General features: G+C 41.2%; 1 protein-coding gene across 1 annotated transcript; it reads right to left on the reverse strand.

The window, feature by feature from the left end:
• Positions 1–8,595: 8,595 nt before the first annotated feature.
• LYPD6B (LY6/PLAUR domain containing 6B) lies at positions 8,596–14,618 on the reverse strand. The gene is made up of 4 exons (XM_074145645.1): positions 14,471–14,618; positions 13,236–13,334; positions 12,140–12,270; positions 8,596–10,685 (listed from the first exon to the last, which is right to left on the reverse strand). Exons 1-4 carry the CDS (start codon positions 14,583–14,585, stop codon positions 10,521–10,523), a joined length of 510 nt encoding a protein of 169 aa, XP_074001746.1. The 5' UTR covers positions 14,586–14,618; the 3' UTR covers positions 8,596–10,520.
• Between the last annotated feature and the right edge of the window lie 773 nt (positions 14,619–15,391).

Here is a 15,391-nt window from a genome sequence, read left to right on the forward strand (position 1 = left end):
TGTAACACACACAAATACGAGTCTGGTATAGAATACTGTAGTAAAATAGAAAAGTTTTAATGATATAAGAAGATAGGCTAACCAAAATATCTGTCTATCATAAGCAAAGTAAGGTGAGAATCAAATGCTTGTAAAGATTACTATTAAAATTATCTGCACTAATGCATTCCAACGGATCACTTGGACTTGAAGTTCACTTCCAAATAGAGAAAAATAATTAATTAATTTAAAAAAATATTCAGTATTCCCTTGTTTCACAGTGGAACAGACAGATTTCTCACTGAGCCTGCTGTGCTGTTCTCTAGGCATCTGGTAAGACCAGAATCTAAGGGGTTGTTCTCCAAGGCTTTAAGAAGTACCAATGCATGAAAAATGAAGGTATAAGGTTGTAAAACCCACAGAGAGTTTAAGCTGTAATTAACACTCTATGGCAGGAATGATTTAATGCTAAATACTTCCCTGTCAGCCCCAGTAATAATGAGCTGCCTGACTATAGCCCTTCACAATTGCCCTGAAAAGCTAAGTATCCACCCAGAATCTCTTCCCTTAAGACTTCCAAGTTGAGAATGACGAGATGCTCCCCAAACCACCAAGCCACCAAAGGATCATGTAGGTGGGAAGACTTACTTTAGCCACGGGATTATAACAACATAATATTCCTTCAAAAGCAAACAGCTTTCCTTTGAACAACTCTTACTTGGAGTTTTGAACACAATCTGGTAAAAAACATCCTGTAAGGAGCCAAAGCACAAGGGGTAGAGAAGGGCACGAGTAACAGTCATTATCAGCTCCTGATACCCTGATGGGGTTTTCTGAAATCTCACTTTTTTTTTTTCCATTCAGTCCATTCTTCCTGTTTACTCCAGTGTAAACCAGCAGAAAGCTTCCTTGTGGGGAGCAAGAAACGGTATTTTCTAACGACAAGCTGGTAAACAACCACGAACGGCGACACGACAGAAAAGCTTATCAGGAAAATACGGTTTCTGTGAGAAGGATTTTTTAACTTTTTTTTTTTTTTAAAAAAAAAACAACACCCAAACTTGAACAAGTGCCAACGCTCACACAATAACCAGGCAGGGCCACTGCCCTCATGAACCAAACGGTGATCCCCGAACGGCTGGGTGTTACCTACTTGCAGGCTCCTCATCCTGACAATCCAGGCAGTGAAAGTCCTAAGGCATCAATTAAGCCGTCCCTAAACCCTCGCTTGACAACTTCAAAAGGAACGAAGTGATTCATAGACCTAGAGCCGGCTTTCTTTATGTAAAATATAGTATTAATTACGGAGGAGATAACATAACTTTCATTTCCTACTTCAGTATCTTATCTAGGAATATATTAGAATCTTTTGCACACCTACATTTCTTTTTTCAACAACAACAACAAAAAAAAAAAGCAGTTTTATTCTCCCCGCTACTTCTTGGCCCTGACAAATCCCAGCGCTGCTGAAGAAGGTGGAAGCGAACCATGACCAGGAGCTGGCTTTGCAACAATTTCTCTGATCTCTTCCAACTCAGGTCCCACATTCTCCACTAAAGCCAAATAATTCTTTTTCAAAAAAAACCCAACCAACCAAACAAAAAAAAAACCACAACCAAAAAAACTTAAAACCAAACCAACCAACCAAAACGAACACCTCCAAAAAATCCCCAAATCATCAAAAAAAACCCCCCACCTGTGTTCTGTTCTGACCCAAGAATAAAGGGGGGGGGGGAGGGAATTAATTCCAGGAATTCCTTCTTACTGACAACTTCCACGGGCTGCTTTCCAGACGGGAGGAATGATGTCCCAGTTTGGGGGGGTTCTGCAGGGAAAACTCATTAATATAACGTTCTCCATGAGACATTTCTAAAAAATTTGATTTACTGCCAACACGAGCCGACTAACTGTGCACGGCAACGGCCCTCTCGGGCTAAAGGAAAGCATTCACGCTCAGCACAGTTCTTAATTACAGTAATGAATTTTCTGCTTTCCAGTATTCAGGACTGAACTCCGGTACCGGGCAACATCTTCCCGGGTTCTGCCAAAGGCATGTTTCCCGTTTACTGGCATTCGTGAACGAAAGAAAAATTGTACAGTTGCAAGAATACTTCCATATTATCTCCATTGCCGAGTCTGGCAATGGGAAATATTATGGATATTGTCTCTCTTCATCAGGAGATATAACAGGCAAAGCAAGCGAATAGGCATTATTCCAGGGGTTTTTTAAGCGCTGGATACATGAAATACAAAGCGGATTCAGCAACAGAAGAAATGGATCAGGTATTTAATACTGGAGGCAAGCACTTCTAAAGTATTTGCCCTTTACACAGAAATAACACTACTGTTTTCATTTCTAGATTTTAAACATCTGCAAATCTTTGGATCCTTGAGTTTTAATCATCTCACCATTCAATAGGCGCCAAAAAACCTTACTTTGAAACTCCATTTTATGCAACTTGAGCGGCAGAGTAGTTTGAGAAGAGCAAAGACACTTTGAGAGGTCCAAGGGGAGCACTGTGTGCCTGGAGGGGTCACACCACCCCTTCCACACAGCCCTCAGGATGGGGCTGCTCCATCCAGCACCTGATGATGAAAACCAAGAGGAGAGAAGGCGAGATTAACCATATTCTCCTGATCTTCAGCATTTCTATACAATTATCCCTATCCCTGAAGAAGGAGGAAAGGACTTTTAAGAAATACATCAAGGGAGAACATTTGCATCGCAGAAGAACTGGGAATCACTTCAAGTGAGGCTCCAAACTTGCCTACACAGGAGTTCATCGTTAGTCACTGCTGATTAAGATCAGGTGGGGACACACTCCTGGCTGATTTTACCTGTTATCTAGTAAAAGCACTACAGTAAACAAGATTCCCAGGAGATTGTTTGGGCAGAGCTGCTGTGCTCCAGCCCGACAGCCTCCCTGTATCAGCATTAATTTGCTAATGGAGACGAGTCCTGACAAACAGTACAGTAACGAGTACGTGGGGATATGATTAATTAGTACATTGGAGGGGTTTGTGTCACCGAGGTCTAATGGCAGCCAGGACTTACTTCGCGTGCTCTGATAATACACCTGTGCCTTCAACTAGTTAAAAAGTGGTTTAAACCACAGTGGTTTTAAACCTCAGCAGTGGTTTAAAAGTTTCAGGTCAGCCTTTAACAATTATATATACATATATATATATCTTCATGGAATAAGGATAACATGAAAACAATGAACAACAACAACAACAACAAAAAAAAAAAATCAGTATTTTTAACTGGTCTCTCTTTGGCTTCCTTACTTTTTCTGCATGACTTGTACTCTTTATCTTGCATCTCACTCTAATCTCCAAAAAAAGCATTGTATTTGCTCTTTTAACTCCCTACTCAAGAGCTCACGAGTCTCCACTAAACGAATTTACCCACTCCACGATGTAACCTCAGCTGATCTGGGTGACGACCCCCAGCTGCAGTTCAAACCCCAAGGAAAACATTTCCAGACCCAAAATACGTCTACAGTCTCTTCCCTTCACCAGAGATTTTGTCTTTTTCCTGTCTTTCACCTGCCCAGGCTGTTTATATTTTGATATTCTGCTTCCCTGAAATGGCCTAGGGAAGGCCGAGGCTCCCACTGCTTTTCAAAGCAGGAAAGAAAAAAAATTACTGTATCACTCTACATACAGAAATATCTATTCTGCCCCTAAAGGAAATAAAGTAAGTACAGCGTGTGATAACCATTTAGATGTGCACAAGTTACTCTACACGCAGCAATGTAACTAGGCGTAAAGAAAAGCCAAGGGTTTGCAAAATACCAGAACAACATCTGACAACCGCGTTATAAAACAAAACTGCAAAGAAGCAGAAGGAAAATCCGCTACTTCAGGCTCCGGCTGCCGCTGGGGAGAGAGGTTATCATTTCTAATACGTACCTTCAGAATAAGAGAGTGGAGAAACGGCCGCTCTGAGATGAGGATAATACATCGCTGCGCTCTCAAGGGGCAAAATTCAGTAAAAATACCGATAGAATCATAGAATTGCCCAGGTTGGAAGGGACCTTTAAGATCATCCGGTCCAACCATCAACATAACTCTGATAAAAAAAATACCATAACCAAAAATAAAAGAAAACCATACAAAAGAACCCCTGACATCACTAACCCATGTCTCTAAGCTCTGTGTCAACCCGTCTTTTAAACACCTCCAGGGATGGTGCCTCAGCCACTGATGATCTGCAATGAACGCTACATTAACGCTTAAGTAATAAATAAATACTTCGCTATGACCACAGCTTGGAGGCCATGCTCCTTCTTCCTTCCATCAAGGACAGACTTGCAGATTTTATATTCCTTTGCCGATTGGTCACAAATTAAAACTGAACCGTTTGGGATCAACTGTTTTCCTCCTTCATTTGGTGTGGCTGCAGTCTGGGGACTCTATTCTTCACAAATTCTTTGAGTCCTAGCTAAAAAGGGACATGGGAAAGCCCAAGATCAGTAAGGAAGCGCCGTTTGTAACAAGTTTGCGGGATGTGGCCACGTGTAAGAGGTTATTTTTCGATTTTTCAGAGCGGGAGGAACATACAATGGGATCTGTGAAACTAAAAACCACGAAGAAACACCACAACAACTCACACCGCCTTTCTTCAAACGACACGAGACAGATTTTGTATAAATACAGAGAAGATAATCGCAAGTGAATTTGTCGTCCGATTATTTTTCCCCTTATTGAATGTTCTGTTTATCCCACCTCCACTCACGGGTGCATTTTTCTACTTATTCCAGTTCATTTTGCCACGGCATTCCCACTCCGGAGCAGCGCCACATCGCCCTGGTTACAGTGGCACAGATCAAAGGGCAGAGATTAAAAAAAAAAAACCCTCACAATAAAGGCTAAGACGGGGACAAATTAAGACAAACGAACTGTGCGATGCGACCTTTAAACCCGTGTATAACAGCGCTACCTTCCTTCTTGCATAAAGAACTTTGCTGTGAGGGTGGTGAGACCCTGGCCCAGGTTGCCCCGAGAAGCTGTGGCTGCCCCATCCCTGGAGGGGTTCAAGGCCAGGTTGGAGGGGGCTTGGAGCAACCTGGTCTGGTGGGAGGTGTCCCTGCCCAGGGCAGGGGGGTTGGAACTCAATGATCTTTAAGGTCCTTTCCAACTCTAACCATTCTGTGATTCTATGAAATCTATTCCATCATCAAACACCTACAGGTTTCCCTCCTTTAACAGCAGCTTCTTAATAGAGTACCGTTAATGACACCAAAAATGACCTTACCAAATCACCATGAAATTTAAACAATCTAAAATAACGAGTTACGACCGCGAAATGCATTCATTCGTGTGTTTTCTTCCACCCTCTCCCCCAAACTTACACCTCTTTTTTCTGCATCTCCTTGATTTCTTGAAGGCAAGAGCAGAGCAGATGATACTAAAGGCTCACGCAAATAAAATAAAATAAAATAAAAATACACGAGCTCGAGCACAGGAACAGTCGCTTGGGTGAAGGGGGTGAGAAATATCCCCCCTCCCTCTGCTCCCTTTAAGAGAAGGCTGTTGGCCCTGTTGTCTTAATTCGGAACACCTGCAAGTACCCAGCCCTTTAAACTCAGGCACTTCTTGCTGGGCTTCTTCCAGAACACACGCCTTCTACACCAAGGGCTTTGTGCTCTGAAATAGCTAGATTTATTTTTTTTTTTTTAATTTTAATCTTCTTTTGGTGTTATTTGCTACAAAAACCCAAAATCGGCATTTTTTTTTTTTTTTCCCTGTTTAAATGAACTGACCGTGTGCTGCTCGTTTCCTTAATTTGGAATTTCAACCTGCACCTGGGCTTGAATTCTTCTGGTGAGTCGAGAGGCTGGTGCAGAAGCACATTTCTCACTTTGAAACCTTTCTGATTAAATGTAATAGTAAAAAATTATTTCCACTTAAAATTCCACTTCCTTTACCGAAAATTACTTTACTAATGATTATAGCAATTTCATCTGCAGAAATGCACATGAAATCTAGTTTATTTTGTGCCTTTTTGAAATGCCGTGGGGTACAGCATGTCTCCGGCAGGATAAATTGCCCTCCAAGAGGGAAGGATCGGCATCGGTGAAGAATCCTGAAGCCACTGCTGGTAGAAGTCAAATCATAAACCATACCAAGGCCATGGCAGAATTCCATTTAAACTAAGATCGCTAAAAAAATTTGGGTTTTTGCTGCCTGGGGAAGAGGGAATCTCCACCCCATGAGAGGTTTGATGAACCTGGAACCAGTTACACCAACTGGGAAAGTCAAAATCCCACCCCATGGCCCCCCTCCCACCTCAGGGCTCACTTTAACAAACTGAATAAATTGCAAAGTAGATTTTCCTTAACCAAAATCAATAAAGGACAGAAGAATCTTCCTCATAACTGGTTTTGGTGTCTTCAGAAGCAAAAGACTTTTTATCTTTTTGACCACAAACATTTTCCACCAGCAAATATTTTAATATTTTTAATTAAAAAGTGCCATCTCTGGAGGAGATTTAAAACAGTAACACAGCAGTAAGAAAGCATCATACAAGCCAACACTGATTAGAGAAGAAGCTTTTAAAAAATAAATCTTCTATAGACTGTCCAGTGCAATGCAAAAAACCAAATAATTCACCATTACACACATATATTATACAACGACATTGATCTTTCCTCAGCTGCACGAACGGATTTACTTGCCGTTACCCCGGAATTCTTTCCGGGTTCTAGGGGCAATAGGAAGGGAGAATTTTGTCCACGAAGGCACATGAGTTTGGCACCCACGGATTTCACCCGGTGCCTGCTGTCTCTGGAGATAAACACCTGCCCCGTTACTGAGGGAGAACACAGTATCTGCCACGTTATCGCTGGAGGAGGGACGTGCACAGAAATATTAGCAAAGACACTTCTGCATGTAAAGTTACAGACATGCATTTACAAAAACCTCACTTCCAGAGCTGGGTGGCCAATTTAGGCATTAAAGAGCCATCCCTATTGAAGTCACAACATCCGTGAACCAAAACTGAGACACATGAAACACGTACGTTACGGAGTGCCCGAGGATGATTTTTCTGAAGTCAAACGACGCTCCAGTAAGTTCCTCAGTGAGTCCTTCAGAGAGACAGCTCAAGAGAAAATACAGCTCACACTTCAACCCGTTCAATAAAATATAAACATTCTGCCATAAATTAACGTTGATTGCCCACGCAGTCGAACATTAGTCACGCCAAAAACACGCTCTCTGGCGAATTTTAGCACTATTTTCTCTAATAATCAGCACATCCTGCTTTTCCCTACAATGTCAGCGTTTCACATTGGCCTAAAATAAAATGTAAGTGGAAGCGTACAGGTTTTTACATACATAAAAAAAGCAGCAATGGGTAAAATTGATATGCACTCGTATTTCTTCAGCCAAGTGCCTATTTGTGCAGCGTTAACATTGCGGAAACAGCTTTTGCATATTCATTTTTCAAGAAACAATAGCCCTAAACGTTGCAATAATGAAGGTATGGATGTATGAAGATGATTAGAACTTATCCTCAATATCCTCCACTACTGGAATTCTATTACACTAAAAAACCAAACCTTTGGCAACACCAAATCCTTTCATATACCCGGGTTACCGTCTTTATTGTTAATTGGAAAAAGATGACAACTAAAATAAATTTTGGCACCCCAGTGGAATCCTTCAATTTATTTTTTTTTTTAATTCCAAACAATTCTTTACCAAACGCATGAAGTATGTAAATTATGAGCAGGTTTCTTAACTTTTCAGTGCGACAAATAGGAAAAAAAACCCAACCAAACTCAGTTTGACCAAGAAAAACAAAGACACAGAGACGTCCCCTCCCTAAAGGTCTTTTGGCAGCTGCCGGGAACCTGCGGCCCTTTTCCGCTGGGCAGCTCTCCAGGGTCTCCCTGGCACTCCCAAACCCTCTGGAATGGCATTTGCAGCGTAAATAAATGTCAGTACTTAAGATTATTGTAATATTATTTACAGTAAACTCATATAAGACTACAGGGAGCTTTAAGGCCTTGTTGAGATTGCAATGGTTATTCCCAGAAACGGAATTATGGGAGCACCCAGTGCTTAGAGGCCAAACCAGGAAAAACGCCGTGACCCGAAATGTGGCAAACAACTTGCCTTCACCTTACTGAGGAATTCCCCGTTGAGCAGAGAGCAAACCCGGGACGATTTCCCCACAAACAGAGATAACGTTTAACGATGAAAAATACGGAATGTGCTTGTTACTATGTCTGACACCGAGATGAATACTATAGATAAGTTACCTAGGGATGGTCACTGAAAAAAGGAGAAACTTCCTCAAAACATCCTCAGCATCCCGGCCCGCTGGATGGCACAGCAACGGTCATCAGAACCCAGAGCCTGCAAAACCTTGACTTGAAACGGCAAGAACTATTTTGCATAAGGAAAATAAAAATGTGTTTCCAATCAAAAAAAAAAAAACCCAAAAACAAACCCGAAAGCGTTTCCATCCAATTTTTGTAACTACACAACTGCCTGTCAACAAACCACAAACTGATTTGTAGACACATTTATATATATCCTAAAATATTCCGTAGGCAATTTTAGGATGTAAACAAAACCGAAAACATTTCAAAATCTGGTTTTCACCTGCTAGTCTATTTTAGTGATTTTAAGTACCAAATAACTAGGCCAATATTTATGTAAATATCCCAAATTACAGTTACTTGAATTTTTCAGAGAACAGTTTGGAATCGCTTTCTAAGAGTAAGTCTTCATGATCCGTCCTGAAAAATAGTTCAACAGTTAATCATAATTTTAACCATATCACTTAAGATGAGAAAAAGCCACTAGAGACAGATCAGAACATTCTATCTTATTCGTAATCATATCAGTGTATACATAAATGAATAAAATAGTTTAGAAAAAGAAAAAAGTAAATGCAGCTCCTCAACCTTGCCAGGTCAAATCCTTCACTGTGCTGCAGTATCTTAGGCTGTCAGAGAAGTTTATGAAAACGGTGGGGAGTTGGAAGAAACACAATTGGGCAAACGGGAGCAGCTGAAATTTGTTGGGATTTTGGATCCCACAAAACCATACTGAGAAGTGATGTAACATCGGTACCTGCTGGTCTCTACGACCAGGACGTTTGCAGTGCGAAGAACACATGCGTTAACGAAGCAACCAATTTAGACACTGTAAGCTCGTCCCATTGCAGACTCTGTAAAAGCTTGATTTGTCAGAGCCCTGGAAAGCACCCGAGAATTCACACAAGCTACTTATTTCTGCTGCTCTGCATCCTAAGGTTTACAAAGTTTTTAATACATCCACCTGTCATCTAAACTCTACCATTCCTGTGCAACTTGCTCTGGGCGGACCTGCTTTCCCAGGGGGTTGGACTAGATGATCTCCACAGGTCCCTTCCAACCCCAACTGTTCATCTGATTGATGAACGGTCGTCTAAACTGTATGGAGTCAAATTGTCAAACTATGGAAATAAATCACATTTAACACCCACCCCCCCCCAAATTTCATAACGGAAAACAGAATCTTGGCCCAAACTTTTCAAACAGGGGTGGCAAAGCCACATAACGATGACGTCCAGAGGTCTGGGACATCCAACTGTGCTGACTTACAAGCTGAAGATCCATCAAGGACAGTAATGTTTCTGGGAGAAACTTCTGCAAACCAAGAGGGAACACAGAAGGCTTCTCTCCTTATTCATAATGTGGCTGCTTGACCGTAGCTGCAATTTCGAAGTCATGGTATCACCACCACTTTGAACAGTTATCACAGAGATTCAGCTGACGTGGGACTCTACGGCAAGAAAGTAATCCCTTTGTTGGGGGGAGAATTCCGATTTAGGTGCCCAAACAGTTCATCAATTTTAGACAGAAATTCTACATAATTTCACACTGTTGTAAAATCTGAGTATGAGGCCACATTTTTACAGAAAAGAAAGATATAAGTATTATTTTGCGTTATTTCCAGCAGAGAAGATAGCTCTGATCAAGACAGAAAAAAAAATTCTCTCATATATGTTCTCTATGAAAACCATACGTGTTCTCTATGAAAACCGTAACTAATGACAAGCTTAAATACAAGTGTTGATCAAGACACAAAACTCCGTGTTATTTATGCACAATGAAAAGCAGCTTAAAAACAGTCTCCATTGAGATACCTCTTGGCACATCATCCATCAAAAAGTTCCTTCTTATCTCACCTGGGAAAGCGATTGTCTACAGACACTTTTCTCGGGCCAAAAAACACGCTGAGTATGTGCATTGTTATCATAAAACAGTGAATTATAATAATTTGAGTTCACCCCACTGCCTAGTCAAGCAGTGGGTGGTTGTGGTTGGATATTTTTAAAATACTGAAGGCCATATAAAGTATCTTCACTAAAACATCCAAGGAGTTGGACACTTGTCTTTCCACTGTCCCCTTAAACTTTATGTAATTAAGGAGTAACGGTGATTTCTCTTGCACATATTGAAACAAGCTCCTTAGGGTTCCTTACGGCCCACAGAAAGGTGGACTCTCTCAGGAAGATGTCACGGGAGGATGCTGCATCACGATAAGGTGACCATCAGGACCGACGTGAGCAGGGCAACGCTGACCGTCCACCTGCTGCCATCCGAGGTTCTCCGGGCGTGCAACACGGCAAACACGGCATTGGTGTGGTTGGTTGGTATTTCTACGTTGCAAATCATGCCCTCGCAGCAAGACACACATTCCTGTTGGGGAAAAAAAAAGGTCACTGGACACAGGGTAACTCAGCAGTGGCTTTTAGAGACGTACGTATTTTGCAATTGATTGCAAAGGTTGTATCTACTACAACTTCTCTTCCACCATGGCCTTCCTGGCGTAACTCACCCTCTAGTGGCTTGGGAACCGTGATGTGATGCTTTCCACCACTTTCCCCTTCTAACACAAGCTAAAACCATGAGCTTGAATGTTTCAAATTTCAGCTAAAAAATTCTGACTGTCAAAACTCTGTTCCCATTCATTTTTCCCCTCAGGCTTCTGTGACCAGTGCAGCTTTGCGTGCCGAACTTCACGCTTGCTCTTTTTTTTTCCAGTTTTCTAGTGCCACAGAACCACTGACACAGCTGATTTTCAGGAGAGACTTTGAAAACAGTTTTCCTTACTTGACACTCCTTACTGGAAAAGCCAAGAGAATGCCAATTTTTATCTAATTCAAAGACATGAGAACTCTTATAAGATTAAGTGCAGCAGAAGGCAGGCTGCACGGTCATTTCATGCCCACAGCCCACCAAAGCCTGTTGAAATCAATGGCAGTTGATTCAAATAACATCCAGATTCTTTTATATTTAACACGGACGTCGTCTGCTTTGTCTTTGGTGTCTGAAATCTTTCAAGTTAAAAATAACATTACTAACTTTCTCAACTATTAAAGAATTAGTGCATAATACTTCACTGCAGTGAGTAATATGTTGGTGGGATACGCTTGATTATTAAGAATAAACTTTTTCCCAGCATCCCAAGGATGAGAGAAGGCAGCAGTTCTAGCTTTTTGTCATGGAACAAAACCTCACAGAATCACAGAATGGTTTGGGTTGGACGGGACCCTCAAGAACATCTAGTTCCAACCCCCCTGCCCTGGGCAGGGACACCTCCCACCAGACCAGGTTGTTCCAAGCCCCCTCCAACCTGGCCTTGAACCCCTCCAGGGACGGGGCAGCCACAGCTTCTCGGGGCAACCTGGGCCAGGCTCTCACCACCCTCACAGCAAAGAAGTTCTTCCCCACATCTCATCTCAATCTCCCCTCTTTCAGTGTCAAACCCTTCCCTCTCCTCCTAGGGCTCCCCTCCTTCATCAAGAGTCCCTCCCCAGCTTTCCTGGAGCCCCTTGAGGGACTGGAAGGGGCTCTAAGGTCTCCCCGGCGCCTTCTCTTCTCCAGGCTGAACCCCCCCAACTCTCTCAGCCTGTCCTCACAGCAGAGGGGCTCCAGCCCCTCTTCACCTGTATCTCCCTCATGTTCCTCCCTCAGTTGTATCTCGCTTAAGAACGTGGCTCTTTGTGGACACACACAGCCGGGCTTTGTGTCCTGTGCCACGCTACCCAAGCTGTGCAGCTGTGCAGAGACACGACTGGACAGGAAAAACAAGTACTGAAACGCAACCCTCAAACCCAACCTGCTGCTCTGAAAGAAGGAGCGGTGCTTACTGTGTGGCCACTTTCCCTGTGGTGGTGGCAGCCTACGAAGTGGCATTCCTCTCCAGTAGCACATTTTTTGGTGACTGATGTACTCTTCCCATGGTCCGTGAAGAGATGAACCGTCAAGCAGTACTGAGTACCTACAAAATAAATTTACAAATGTTTATTTGCATAAAGGATGTGTTCTTTTACAGGGTTTAAAAACTTCACACAATGTAGCAACATATCCCCATAAAAATGATTTATTTTGGCCGCATAAAACTATTTTTCAACTTGAACAAAGTCCCATTTAGCAAGAAATTAATTAGTGGTGAAATCTTAAGTTTAACTGACCCTTCAAACCTCCAGAAAGGCTGCTCTCATTTAAACTACTTCTTAGTGCTATAATCTACACATTTATCATCCATTCTCTACTCTTTTTTTGCAGCACATTCTTGCTGGTTTTGTTTCTGACACGTTTCCTCGTTCCTCTAGTTCACATCTTCCCTTTTCCCACTGTTGCCGTGCGTATCACTGCCAAGAAAAACGAGGAAACATATTTCCCTTCTTTTTTTTTTTTTTTTTATGTATCCATCATCCTCTCACACAAGTATGATCCCCAGTCATTCAGGTCTTGCTGCTCACACGTAAGCCTAGAGCACAGAGACCATTATATCTCGGGATGGTATCCAAAAGGAAGGGGATAAGGCTACGAAGGCAATTCTTAAGTTCTTTTAAACTTAAATTAATTCCTAGGAAGCACATAGCTATATATCTATACACACATACATATATAATAAATCAATTAATGTATTAATAAGACATTAATAATACATTACTATATTAATAATATATGATTATATATTGTATAAAATGGTTTATACATACATATATATGTATAAATAATTTTTTACTCTTGCTTCTCACTCTGAAATGGCCAAAATATTCACCTCAGCAGAAATACTATGACTCAGTATTACTAATAACACAACTGTGTTGGCACGTTAATCCTATTCAGTTAGAATTCTCCAAGATGGCTGAGTCAGGGGAGAAAGAAATTTAACTGAGTCAGGGGAGAAAGAAATTTAACTCTCTCAAAGACTCTCCTTAGTAGAGAAGCACTTACTTTCAGGACACCATCTATCTTCAGCCCATCTGTTACAGTTGTAATTGTCCACCGCGTTATCACAGGTAAAGCACTTAAAACTGTTTGGAAATGGAGTGGCTTTAAAAAGTATTAAAATATAGTAAGTTTGGAAATATTAAGAAAAAAAATATTAAAAATAATACTCTAAATGTTCACATACACATATACTCACAAAAACATATTACATATATTTACATATTTTCAATGATATATCACTGTTAGACAAATAAAACCCATGAAACAAGTTCTGTAGAAAGCTTTTACGTTTTTAACTGGTTTTGCTAAGCCTGAACTTTAAAGCACCTCCTCCTGTTTTCGTTCTCTCACAACCCAAAACACCATTTAAGCCGTGGTGGGAAAAACAGGAAAGAGAGAACACCTTATATATATGCACATGACAGTACACCCGCATGTGTGTTTGTACAGATACACAAACACAATCTACATTCAAATGGCCTTTCATTCCTTTGATGCAAAAAAACCCACATCCTCAAAACCAGCTGCAGATCTTGATCTCCAGCTCTGAAGAAGTCTGAGCCCTTTGACAAAGGGATCAAGAGAGCTACTCTAAAATCTTATTTCCATTTTATAAATATATACATTATTTTAAGCTGCGCATTTCCCTAGATGCACATATATTCCTATTTTATCTGGCTGTCTCGACTGTGTCAATGATACATGTCATGAAAATCTTCTCCCCTGAAATGAAGGGATAGAGGACTTCTGATGCTAGATAAGAGGCAAAAAAATGATGCTATTAGTGACAACTGGCTTCACAGGTCTCACAAGCTTTTTAATTACCTTCAGTTTGAATTAATTGCATACCGCACACCTATTCTTTGCCTTACAAAAACCCCAACACGATAAAAGGCAAAACCTTCTGTTCTGTGTTATTTATGAGAAATCCACTGCATAATTTGCTCTGCTGGAAGACATTTTGGAGACAGAAAAAAATAGTAAAAGCACTTAAAATGTGAAAACTGTTGCCCTCCTGCACTCTTTAATTTAGCAATGCACGCAAGTGTTTGTTTTCATTAAGTCAAGTTATAAAATCTTAGAAGTAAACTAAAGTGCTGTGGTTTGGAAGGCAAAAGTTTTATTTTAAACTTTTTAGCCTTCATGTTTGAATAAGTAAAACACCTGAAAACCAAAGGATTGAAAGAATATGGCAATTAACTAAAAATCCACAAAAAAGAGCATGACTGTCTACTTACGGTCTAGTGGAGGTCTCACGTTGTAAAAGTTGATGTTCTCAGCTGAAACCCAGTTTCCTGAAAGGGTGAGGAAGGGAAGAAAGGCTCCGGCCAGCATGTGACAGAATAACAACATGCTGAGTGGTATTGTACACGGAAAGCAAAACTCTGAGGCCTAGGAAAGAAAGGGAATGCATTATTTAGGGGGAATTCATAAAGAACTGGGCAGGTAGGACAATAAGTTTCCTACGAACTGCTTTGGGAACCTGGAAAATTCAGCCCGTAGGTCTATACTGTGAAGACAGCTAATGCAAACAGGCACCAACGATGAACAATGCAAAGCTGGACAGTTACTGCCTTCTGCTGGCCAAGATCCCGTACAAAGCACTGCACATTTCCACAAATGTAAAAAAAAAAAAAAAAAAAAAAGTGATTTCTTTCATCTATTTCTCCTTCTAAGCAATGTCAATCTTACAGATTCCTTGTAAGAATTCCTAAAAATCAACACCAAAACAGAGCTCCTTTATATCCTACTTGAAACAGAGAGGATTACAGCGCCAGTAAAGAAAGCAAAATGCAGACAAATGGCATTTTTGACACCAACACCTTAGAACCCAAGGCCAATTCCTTATCTGATATAGATCAACGTACGTCTATTGACTTCAGATAAATTCTAAGTGCGCTTACAGTGGCACAGCATTAAAGATCACGGGTGTAAATTAGATCTATTTCTTTTTAAGGTGCATACAAGGGAAATGCTAAGGAATATGCCCGGTGACGTTACACAGGTTTTGGAGAACTGTGAAGTAGAACACTCAGAGGGGTGAGAGGCATGTTTTAGGCGTGCTCTGCACGTTTATTTGGGGCCCCCATATCAATATCCTCGGTATTTTGGTAAGGCTCTGTAGAGAAGAAGAATTAATCACTGAACACTTCGGTCAG

The sequence above is a fragment of the Numenius arquata genome, chromosome 3 (assembly GCF_964106895.1).
Source record: "Numenius arquata chromosome 3, bNumArq3.hap1.1, whole genome shotgun sequence".
NCBI classification, from domain to species: Eukaryota; Metazoa; Chordata; class Aves; order Charadriiformes; family Scolopacidae; genus Numenius; species Numenius arquata.